The following is a 12,070-nucleotide window of genomic DNA, read 5'->3' as shown; positions in this document are numbered from 1 at the left end:
AAAAGTGGTGCGTTTAAAATGAATGGGAAAATCCCATAGGAAATATTCTGGTGGAATATTTTGCGTGGTATCCACTGCCACCAGCCAGAAACTCGACAAGTGGGACTGGACAGTGCCCCCTTGGAAAACAGACCCAGGGGCAATCTACTTACCCCTACCAGTACTTCCACAATATGATGGTTTGTACTGGTTCTGTTCACATTTTGAGACTAGTAAAGCCAATGGTGACTTTACATGTCCTGGGAGACAGTAGTCAGTCCCAGGGTATGGAGTCTATGTTTGGGGGTCACTATGACACCCCTGTGTTACTGCACTGAGTGTGCTGTGTAACACACATACCAAAAACACATGAAGCCCTATGGAGTAAAAGACCCCATAGCCCATAAAACACATTACATAGTCAAAGGACATTCTCAAATCATGCCTAAGAGTGGGAGAAAAAGGGTCTCACTCTTAGCAGGAGAACAAATAAACCCCAAAAATCTAGCAAAGCTGCTGGGGGACTCACTAGGTTTGGGAAATTAGCCTTAACAGAGAATTCTCCCTAACACGTGTTCCCTGCGTTTCCTGTCATTCCATGGGTTCTGCGGAGGTTGAAGCGGTTTTGAGTGACCATGATCTTGATCGCCCTGGACTGGGTGAGAGAACGTGGCAGTCCGACCTCTTGGATTTGTCCACCTCACCTGTTGCCTCGGCATCCGATTCTCCTAACCCAGTTGGATGGTCGGATACTCCACAATCTCTCATCCTAAATGCGTGGATTTTGAGAGGATGAGATATGATGACTGGGACCTCTCTGAGGAAGTATTTGAGGTGTTGCTGGCTGCACGCAGACCGTCTACAAGATCTTTGTACGCGTGCAGATGGAGAAGATTTGAGGCGTAGTGCAGGGGAAGCGAGATTGGCCCCAGCTCTTGCCCCACCAATTTATCTGGCCTTGAAGCCTTTTCTGCCTTACATCTCCAACAAAGTGGTTTGGATTCGGTCAGATGCCTGCGTGTCAATGTGCTATGTGAACAAGCAGTAAGGGACAGTGGCTCTGCTGCTAGTGGATTTAGCCATTCAGATTTGGGAATGGGCAGTGCAGAACGGCATGTGGCTGCTGGCTGTACATATCCCGAGTCAAGAGAATATAGAAGCAGTCTCAGTCAGCTGCTGGTCCGTAGCGAACCACGAGTGGGAATTGAACAAACAGGTTCTCTCCCAGATCTTTTTAGAGTGCGGGATTTCAACTGTAGACTTGTTCGCAACACTTCAAACAGGAAACCTCCACAGTATGCCTGCAGGGAAAGCCTGGGTCTGGGTTCCTTGGGGATGCGCTGGAGATTTCGTAGGACAGGATGCTGGCATTTGCCTTCCCTCCTCTTCCCTTGATCCACCAGCACTGCTAAAGTTGGGGAGAACGCACAGCTGCACTCCAATCTTCATAGCTCCTTGGCAGCTAGCCAGGTTCTGGTTCTCGGAGCTACAACATCGATCAGTATATGCTCCGATAAACTAGCCAGAGATGCACAATCTTTTGCACAAGAACAATTGGGTGGCATCCCTCCCCACAATCCTTCAGCTTGGCAGTATGGCTCCTGAGATCAGGTCCCTAGCACAGTTTAATCTCTCGGAGGACAACATGCGCACCATCCAGGCTGCGTGCAAGTCTTCCATCGCGAGCTAGGTCCAGGAGCAAATGGCTCAGTTTCTGTCACTGGTGCCTAGAATCGCAGCTTGATCCTCATCAGGCATCTATACATTGTGTCATTTTGCTTATTTAGGACCTTGCGGCTACAAGCATTCATATCCACTCATATTGAACATACTTATCCGCTGTTGGTGCTTACCTTAACATGGATGTGTGTTCATTCACGCTCATGAATCAGTGATATTTTTGCTGATCTTCTTCATCTCTTTCTGCCTGTCAAACCACTGCACCCTAAATGGGACCTCAATGTGGTGCTCCATGTGCTTTGGCCGAACCTTTGGTAACGTTGGAGTTAAAAATCCTCACCCAGAAGGTGGCTTTTCTGGTTGCCATTATGTCAGCCACAAGGATAGGGGAGCTGCAGGCTTTCCATTGAGGAGCCTTTTCTGACTTTCCGTAAGGACAAAGGCGCGGTGCTCTGCACACCCTCTCCTTTCTTCTGAAAGTGTCAGAATTTCACATTAATCAACCTTATCTCCTTACCAGTGTTTTTTTTTCTGGATCCGGCATCACAACATGGATGTTAGAAGGGCTCTCAATTTTAATTTCAAAAGAACCAACGACTTCAGAGCCTGTTCTCATCTGTTAATTACATTTGGAAATCCAAAAGGAGCGCAGGCATCTAAAGCCTCTGTTTCCTGCTGGATAACCTCCTGCATTTCAGAAGTTCACTCTGTTCAGGGTCTTCAAAGCCCCAAAGGCATACTTGCACACTTGGTGTGGAGCAAAGCTGTGTCCGTAGCTTTTCAAAATTATGTTCCTTGTGAAACCATTGCTACGGCGGCCACATAGGCCTCTCCCTCAGTTTTTTGTAAACACTACTGGCCCGACCTTAGTTCACAAACGAACACTCAGTTGGGTCAGGCTGTGCTGAAGAACCCTTTTCTGTAAGGAGTTTTTTCCATCCATCCAGTTTTAGGATCAGTGCTTGCGAATCTCCCACAAGTATGGAGGAAAGGGGATGGGATGTAGGAGTAAAACAAAGTTACTCACCGTAGTGACTAACATACTCCTAGTCCATAGTCCCATTTCCTCCATACGCCCGCCTTCCCCTCTAAAAGTTCCCTCTTATTGCAAACATGTCTTCCGACTTTGGCGATAGAAAATGACTGAAGGGTGATGCGCTGGGTGTGACTTGGGAAGGCAGGTCTAAAACCACACACGCTGGCCCCGCGTAAAAATAAAAGCAGGACAATACATTTTTTTGATGCTTCAAAAAGTGCTCCGCACCCGTTCCAAAGGACGGAATGTCCACAAGTATGGAGGAAAGGGGACTATGGACTAGGAGTAATTTAGTCACTACGGTGAGTAACTTGCTTTTTCTGCGGCATTCTCTGCATTGCATAATCCCCTACCCCTGCATCAAGCCTCCCTTTGTTCTGGGCCCACTGCTTCAGCAGGAGATTACCTTTCTGATGCAGAAGGGAGCCATAGAACTGGTACCACAAGCGGAAATGAACAAAGGTGGTTCTCCCTTTACTTTCTGGTACAAAAGAAGGTCTGCAATACATCCTGGACCTGAGATGCTTGAAAGCTCCTCAGGAAAAGTTCAAGATTGTAACACTCACAGATCCTCCAGCACCTGGAGCTCGAGGATTGTTTGGTGTCACTCGAACTCTAGGATGCTTACTTTCCTGTGCCGATCCATCCAAAGTGCAGAAAGTACTTGAGGACATCTGGTGTGTACTTTTCTTGTTAAATTGGAGTGAAGTAAGTATTTTTTTGTTTTTTTAAAGTACTTGAGGTTTGTCATCTGCAATTTCCTTCCAAACCGCTTGGGTTTATCGGAGCAATTCTGAACTCTCTCTCAGGCAAGGCTTTTCCTCCCGAGGGCAGGGCTCTGCAGAGCCAACAGATGGTTGCCAGATTTCAAAATGCGCAATACCTGCCAGCCTGTGACTTTGTGCGATTGCTGGGTCTCGTGGCATCCTGCATCCTCCTAGTGCATTAGGCTCAATTGAGAATGTCACTCTGTGGGACCTCAAATCTCAATGGTCAGAGTTCTCGAGCATCATGACTGACTTCATACAAATCTCACAATCTGAGAGTCTTACAGGATTTTCTGTGGTGGACTTGCAGTGAAAAATAGATTGTGGGAGAACCTTTTTGGCAACCATGGCCAAAAGCGACCTTAGTTTCGGACGCCTTGCTCAAAGGCTGGGGTGTTCACCTGGATGAGCTGACGGTGAGCGGTCTGTTGTCCCTGGCGGAAACGAAAGTAAACTCTGCACTACATCATGCAACAAAAGAGGTGGTATGAGGTTGCTTCCCCTTTGTATGGCTATGCAGCTCTGTTTCCGGGTGTTGTAGAGTGACATCTCCACGTTGGTAGTTCATATGGCCGGGATGGGTAATACAACCATGGAAGCTTTGCTTCAGGACTTGGTCTACCACGAATGGGAGCTGTGCCAGGATGTCCTTCTGGCAATCTTCTCCCTCTGGGGAACCTCTCAGATAGACCTGTTTACATCAGCCACAACAAAATGTGCAAACTCGTCTGCTCCAGAGTTTCCCCCAAGAGGAGCTCTGAGGGACACATTCATGGTGAACTCTTAAATTTCCATTCCTGTACATGTTTCCACCAATTGATGGAATTCCTCAAGTGATCAAGAAGTTGTAGGAGTATGCAGTTACCATGATCCTGATTGCTACGCATTGGGCCCCAGAGCACAGGGTACTTGGACCGTCTGGACATGACTATCTGTCCTCCACTACGCCTTTCCCAGAGAGCAGACCTAATATCCCAATAGAGAGGCCCGGTTCTCTACCCGAACGTGAGCATACTCAACCTGCACACCTTCCTTCTGAAAGGCTGAGGTATAGAGAAGGGGCCTTCCGGAAGATGTAATGGAGGTGTTTCTCGGCCAATGACAGGCAACAAAGGCTTGATCGCTGCCACTAGAAGAGATTTTGCAGCTGCTGCAGAGCCAGTAACATTGATCCTTTTCTGTATGACACCTCAAAGGTCTTGGCGTCCCTCTTGCAGCTTTCCAGTCAGTGTATGCAGATTGTGAATTCAAGGGCTATCTGACGGTGCTTTCCAAGGTCAAACAACTTTATTCGGCCAAAAAAATGACCATCAAAGTACATCCTACAAAAACATTACTAAAAATAAAAATGCAGTTCTGATACAGCGTTGCATAAAATCAGCCACAGAGAAAACAACAGGGCAGTACGAGCAATCCACCCCCTCCAATGGAGACCATAAGCAGGTCTTTAGGGCCAAAATCAGGACCCACCATCCCCATGCCTCCTCCAACACCCATGGTGCCTCGGGCCTAGGACAGTCAAATTAGCACCTGAAAGGAAGCTGTTACTAGGGAAGACCCCAGTCTTTACTATGGCAGATCTAACAGGGGTGACAGGGCTGAGGAAAGGGGGCATACTGATTGAAATCCCACTCTTCGATAACTTGCCAGCCCGACCACAACCTCCCCAAACCCTGTATGCTATACGATGGTCCCAAAAAGTCAATTCAATGCTGTCCAGGGAGTTTTTGCCCATGCTGGTAATTCTGCTGCATCCCGCCAAAGCCTCTCTACGTACAAACGGGCAGCCTCCAGTGGTATTTAGCCAGAACAGGCATTTGTTAAGTAAAGCGTCCCTTGGCTCTGGCTTGTCTGCTGCCAGTTTGGGCACCCCCTGAAGAAAGACTATTGTATGATTGGGACTACCTGATTCCAGCAACTTTAGTTGAGCCCCCGATTTCCTTGGACCCTGGGCTTTGGGTTCGATACATTCGGAGACCATGGGGGCAGAGACCTGTGCCTGTATTAGGTCAATGGCAGTCCCGTTGGGGGTGGACAAAACCAAAGGGACCTCTACAGGAAGACAAACTGGGGGACATTCCAGGGGTGGGGGCGTGTGCCCTTAGTCAGCTGGGGTGTTGATCCTGGGCTCCTCCACTTGAACAGTTCCATCTCCCTTCTTTTGAGCCTCTAGCAAAGTGTATAACAGATCCTTGATGATGGCCAGTTCCGCCAGTACTTGGGTACACCCACACCCCCTATGCAAGGGCGCTTCCTCGGTGGGTTGGTCAGAGGTCAATTTGGGCTCATGGTTGCTCTCAGCGAATGTATTGTTTTGGATGGTGACCTCGACCGGCCGAGAAGGGGACACACCAAGGGGGGAGCTACCCCCTGAACTAGTAGATGAAAGTATATCGCTCCACGAACTATTGTGGGAGCTATTGTGGGAGCTTGAGGAGGAATTGCCCCGTTGGGCAGTTTGGGCAGTTAGTGTCAGTCTGTCCCCCGCAACCAAAACAGATGAAATAGGAGAGTCCAGCCGGGGCCCAGAGGGTAAAACAACCTGATTCCGTACAGGTAAGGGGAAGGGCTCTACCCTTGGACTATCCAGAAGATGACGGATCTCATTGAGCAGGAAGTGGGTATCCCCAAGAATTGCGGGTGCTGTGGCCTCATGGGTGGTTCCTGGTGCGCAATGTGTTATCGAGGCAGCTAAGGGACCCGCTATCCGAGACCTCTTTAGCTGTCTGAATTTCCTCTTGGCGCCGGGAGGGGGGCCCGGGCCGAGCTCAGGGCCAAAAAACACAAGGGGTGCAAGGGTTGGGGTCCCCCCAGTGGCTTGAGCAAGGTGATCCGGCATAAGAGCCCAGAGAATTGATTCAGAAATAGGGCAAAAAAGGCGCCAGTAAGGGATTGACACCTAGGTTACCTCCTTTACAGACAGCAGACGGCAGCAGCTTCCATACGGTGTGCGACGGTGAGCAGCGGCTTCAAACTCCAACCTCCCTCTGTTCAGTGTTGGAGTGATATCTCAGCAAGAAAACAAGGAGTGCAACGCCTCCCCTCAGCGGTCCGCGAACACCCCTGCGGGACGCAAACACCCCGCTCCCTTTCCCCGCGGGCTTCACCCGGCGGGCTTGAATGTCCGTGCGTTTAAAGTGGGGGGGGCGTGGCCAAAGTACGAAGGCCCTCCTGGGCCAGACAAAGTCCCCCTGCGGGACGCAAACACCCCGCGCCCTTTCCCCGCGGGCTTTCCATCTTTAAGGGTATGCCCGAACAAGGGTTGTTCTTCACGATCACATTTGTTTTTCAATTCCTAAAAGAACTGACAAGCTCTGTTTGGCACCAGTGTGGGACTTCAATTTTAGTATTAACATTCCTAATGGCATCACCCTGAGCTGATGTACTCTTGTGCCTTTATGCTCCTCACATGGAAAACTGCCTTACGGGGTAGCTAGATCAGCAGCATGCAAAGTCAGCGAGCCGCAGCTTGTCTTGCAAACCACCTTTCACGACTTTTACAAAAGGGAAAGTGACGCTCAGGGTGCACTCTTCTTTTCTGCCTAAAGTGATTTCTGAGTTTCACTTGACACAAACAATTTGCTTACCGGCTTCTTACCCGCCAGCTCATCCTTCTAAGGAAGAGGAAAGGCTACATATATTAGATCTGAGAAGGCCGTTGACTTTTTATATTTCCAGGACTAGCCCTTTTAGGCTTCAAGATCATCTCTCTGTGGGCTATGCTGGCAAGTTGAATTATGTTGCACATCTCTGAATGCTATTCCACAGCAGTGGAAAATATCCCCAAACCCCTTTGAGCACATTCAACCAGGGATGTGGCTTCTACATCAGCACTCCAGACAGGAGTCCCAATTAAGGATATTTGTCATTCCGCAACACATAGTTGACTCCAAAGGGATTTGCTCCTCCCGCATCAGACCACTGCTATGAAAGTCTATCTGAAATGAGGAATCTGTGGGAGGACTCAATCCTTTAGAAGAACAAATTACTTTGCTTTCTGATGTGTGTTCCTCCCACACCTAATCACCCTCCTAACCTACCATCCTGAAGGGAGCTCCCTCCTGTTGCGCTCTCCTTCAAGGCTATAAGACACCTTCATAAAATTTGAAATCTCCAACATGGCTGAGCACGGGGAAAAAACGAGTAACTGAGGTCACAAAGCAGGTGAAGGCTATTTGTAATGACGTCACATCCAGACTCTATGACAACGGCACTGAGAATCCTGGACACTTGAGCCACACGGTGCTCCCGCTGTCAAAGTTTCCGAGAATATATCTAAGATGAAGAATCCGTGGCAGGAACATCCATCAGAAAGAACATTACCAAAGCTAAGTAATTTGTTCTTTCAGGTATGCCTTCATGCCACACATCTATATTCACCTTTGGCATTTCAATTCGGAAAGGATAATCACAATTGTATCTTGGATTTTACGTATAGCAGACAAGACAGCTCTGCAAAAATATTGTATTTTGGCGTAAGTCCAAATCATGTGTTCCATCATTTTTGTATGGCTACAGTTTTTCCAACATTGTAGAGTCTTCGATAAATGCATTGAATACAGTTTAGATGGTGTGTAGTAGGCCCGTTGGATTATTTTAAATTTGATTTCCCTATTCTTGATATTGTATGATACCTGGTCGATCATTTTGAAATATGCTTTGTGAGGAGCCTTGAATGAGACGTGGACAAAAATGGTGGTTGGAAAATACCTCACTATCCCTAATCTAGGAGGAATGCCCATACCTCAACCAAAACGATTGAATGTGTCCAGTCTTAATTTAAAGACTGGAGTGGGGTATCTGTACTACTGCCATTTTATATGGTTGGGGGCAGAGGCACAGAGTACCCCAGCCAAGGTTCTCTATATGGTTCTCTAGATATCCAAGTCCTACGACCATTGTGCTGCTAGTGTCAAGTTTTAGGGTGAGTGGTGTTTTATATGCAGAGAGCATTGACATTTCTCAAAGTAGGGAAGCAATGTGCGTTTCCATTCTGTTTCGCCGGCTGTTTGTTCTCTATCATGAGTGTTATTTGTGATGGTTGTTTCTAGAACAGAGATAATGCTAATGATTTCTAATGGATACAATCCTCATTTTATTTAACAGGTCATTGAGATGTAGACTGTTCCAAAAAGTGGTACACTATGAAATGCATTCTACCTTCTTATTGTACTTTTCTTCTCTTGTTCTAAAGGCAACATGTGCCCTGCATGAAATTCTGTCTGTGCCAGAATCTAGCCCTGCAGTACTCAGTCTTTACCAGCAGCTCTTTGTAAATCTCCTACTGCGTGTTAGTTGCACCATTGGGGTCCAGCTACCCAGACACCTCAACAACCCCAAGGAGAAAAGGACAGCCAGCCCCTGCCCTATACCAAGAAACCTCGATCCTTGCAGGTATAGTCATTTTGCTTTCCCCTTGGCTAGCATGACATTGTTTATAATGCTCTCATCGATCTGAAATGCTTTCTATTGTTTGTGGTATTTGTCTGTGATTTGACTTGTTCCTGTGAACTGTAGTGCACATTATCACTTTTATTACCATATCTCTAGTGAAAACAAAGACATTAAGTGTTCGTAATCTCTAGCAGTTCAGGAGCTCTGTTGTAATCTTTTTTTCAGATTCGATTTTGCCACAGGGATGTTCTGTTTACTCAGTTGGCTCTTCCAGCTCATGTTAAGATGACGCACAAAGCCGTGATAGAATGTTCTATTATGCAACCTGGTACCTACACTCCCCTCTATAACCGTGTTTTGCAATTCAGGAGTCAACATCTTGTTTTCCACATTACGAGTGAGTTGGTGAACTGCTCCCACATCCAGCATTTTTCTAGGTGTTATTTTTTTAAATTTTTCTGTCACCTTTGTGCCATTTTCAGTAGTGTTCAAATGTGTTCTTCTTGAACTGCTTTTATCAAAAAGAAATGTAATCTTATATAGGTGGCTTTTTGTCAAAGAAAATGTTATTGCAACTTTTTCATATTATCCTTCAGATCACCAGGAGTTAGTTGACATATATCCTAGTATTTAAGGGACCTACAGGGTGGACATGCTCCTCAGCAGCTGATGCATAGACTGTGTCACATGTCTGAGGAACCTGCAACCACTGCAGTCCTCCTTGTGTCTACCACAGTTTCACCACGTTCTCTCAAGTTCTACCTTCAGCACATGGGTGCTGAGAGAAGGTGTTGAATGCCAAAGACTGTGGAGTTTTTCCTGAACCACCAACTATCACACTTGGGTAAAAGTGTGTTGGTATTGAACTTGGTGCATGTAGAAGTTTGTTCAGGCAATGCCAGACAGGAAATTACTTCCCCAGTTGATAAGCTTCTTGGGGATTATCAAGGGACTTTCAGTTCTGAGCCTTCTAGTGCGCCATTTACTCCTAGGCCTGCCATTGTGCAGGGTTTCAGCCACCACCAATCTTTCAATGCTGAAACCCCTTTTTCACCTAGGCAAGTTTACTATGCTACCGAAGAGGGTCACAGCGACCTCTGCTCCACACTGCACAGATTGGGCCAGCCCTGCAGCGCATAAGGCTCTGAACCAATCCCCAAACCTGGTGCTTCATTGCCAGAGCATCATACAAGATCCCTTTGGTTCTGCCAGTAAAAGCATCATCATCCCCGGCTTCAACTACAGTCAAGTAGTAAGGTAACCACAAGCGAAAATACAACTCCAAGCATAGCAGACCTGACTCTCTATTACTATATTTCTTGTCTCTAAAGAGGAGGCACCACACAGGCAAGCAAGAGTCCAAGAAGCAGGGCCTTTAGTACTGTGAGGGTTCTGCTCCTACCTCAGTAACTAGGGACAAGGGAGGTTTCTTAAGGTGCTCTGGAATGCCCAGAGGATTCAGGAATCACCATTCTCCAGGAGTATGCCATGATTCTAATGCGCAGATTATGATGAAAATATTCACCATCTTCAATGGAAAGGATGTTCCTATCCCATTTGCGATGGAACCTCATTAAACCAGGGGGTCAAAAGAATTCCACAAAGAATTCTACAGTGATGGTTAAGATTTGCTAGTACTGGCCACAAATATGCAGGAGGCCAGCAGAGCGGGATATCCTTCTGGTGCGACTCTTGGAAAACCTCATGCTTCTTTTCAGAAGATGTTGGCAAAGACAGTGGTACCTCTGTGATTCTCAACGTCCACCAGGCCTAAGGTTCAGTTTAAAATGACGAACATCTTGAAAGGGGGTCCTCAGAGAGAGGCATTACTGCCCTTCAACTTAGCAATAAAGGCCCGAGTTTTGCAGGCGATGGAAAAGCTGGCTTCAATTTCTACAGTGGACATTGCCTGGACATTGCTGCCAGGGATTGCAGCGCAACATCTACTTCACCCAACGTATCCATGCGCCCTGCAGCAGAGATGACGTTGTGGCTAATACATAGAGGCACTGTGCCTTGTGACCTTAGGTCCTTTTTTTGTGTGCACTCTGCTCACTTTAAGAACACAATTCTTTTCAAATACTGTACTTCTGCTTCTTATTCGACAACATGCTGAATCCAGCAATGCCCTCGGGATTCAAGCCATCCACCAACGCCAAATGTCCACTTCGGTCCCGCACTGCATCTGTTTTTACTGTCCCGGTGAAGGCCACAACATGCAGGACTGTGTGTCGTGCCAATCGATGTACCCGAAGGCACTTTGATGAGAATGTGAGGCGAAGATTTTCACCTGCCCCACAAGGAGATGAGTGAGAAACTAACCCAGTTGAGGTCGGTAGGGTCGGACTGCGGCACTGAGTAATGGTCTCTTATCCGAAAGGACAACAAAAAGAAGCATTGCAAAAAAAGCAGATTTTCACATTGTTCTTCAAGGCACAATACATCTTAGTGTTCAAAGAAGAGGATACGTCACTCCAAGGAAGCCCCGAAGGATTGAGCTCTATGGGTACCTTTTCCAACTCAATCCTCTACTAGAGATGATTGGGAGGCCTTCATGCAAAAGATGCTGGGCATCTTCTTAAAGGCACCAGTGCCTCCAGGCCAGACGGTGGCGGCCATTGGAACCCACCGCACTCAGATGAGTCGGCAGGGACTCTGAGAGTATACACAACAAGAGCCAGTCGAAAGGTCACACCATTCTGTCTTCTGACGTTGGTCCTCTGACATTGGTGCACCCGCACACAGCACTGCCATTGATGATGGCACTGGAACTGCAAGGGAATTGGCCCTGCTCCCCTGAGGTTCCTACATGTCACAATTGGAGGACTGTTATGAGGAGGGGGACCCTATCCCTTTCATATTGGATCCTCTCCATCAAAGGGAGGTCAGAGACTTCCTGGAAGAGTTTTATACGGACCGGGTAGATCTTGCAGCCGATTTGCAAGAGGCAAGTGTCCTGGACACTTCTCCAGAGGTTGACGTGCTCCCAGCTCCAACCCCAGGCAAGCACTTGATAGCCAAGATGGTCAACACCTTGGGGTTTATTTATTTATTTTTGCATTTATAGCAGCGCACAAATCCCTGAGGCATCTAGGCACTAGTTACAGTTACAGGCATGTTGTGAATTACGTGGCTACACAACATTAACATTACAATGTAAGGTTATACATTATGAGGTAGAATGCCAGTTAGGTAGGGAGTGGGAGAATTAGCT

General features: G+C 47.2%; 1 protein-coding gene across 2 annotated transcripts in view; it reads left to right on the top strand.

The window, feature by feature from the left end:
• Window positions 1-12,070, top strand: part of MROH1 (maestro heat like repeat family member 1) — a 2,813,132-nt gene that overhangs the window by 2,237,110 nt on the left and 563,952 nt on the right. For both annotated transcript variants that reach the window (XM_069621886.1, XM_069621885.1), the window contains one exon: window positions 8,657-8,856. In XM_069621886.1, coding sequence (XP_069477987.1) covers window positions 8,657-8,856 — 200 coding nt within the window. The remainder of the gene's footprint in view (window positions 1-8,656; window positions 8,857-12,070) is intronic.

The sequence above is a fragment of the Ambystoma mexicanum genome, chromosome 5q, assembly GCF_040938575.1.
Source record: "Ambystoma mexicanum isolate Mex_15411 chromosome 5q, UKY_AmexF1_1, whole genome shotgun sequence".
In the NCBI taxonomy this organism is placed as follows: domain Eukaryota; kingdom Metazoa; phylum Chordata; class Amphibia; order Caudata; family Ambystomatidae; genus Ambystoma; species Ambystoma mexicanum.
Note: the sequence above shows the minus strand (reverse complement) of the source record. Positions and strands in the feature narration are given on the sequence as shown.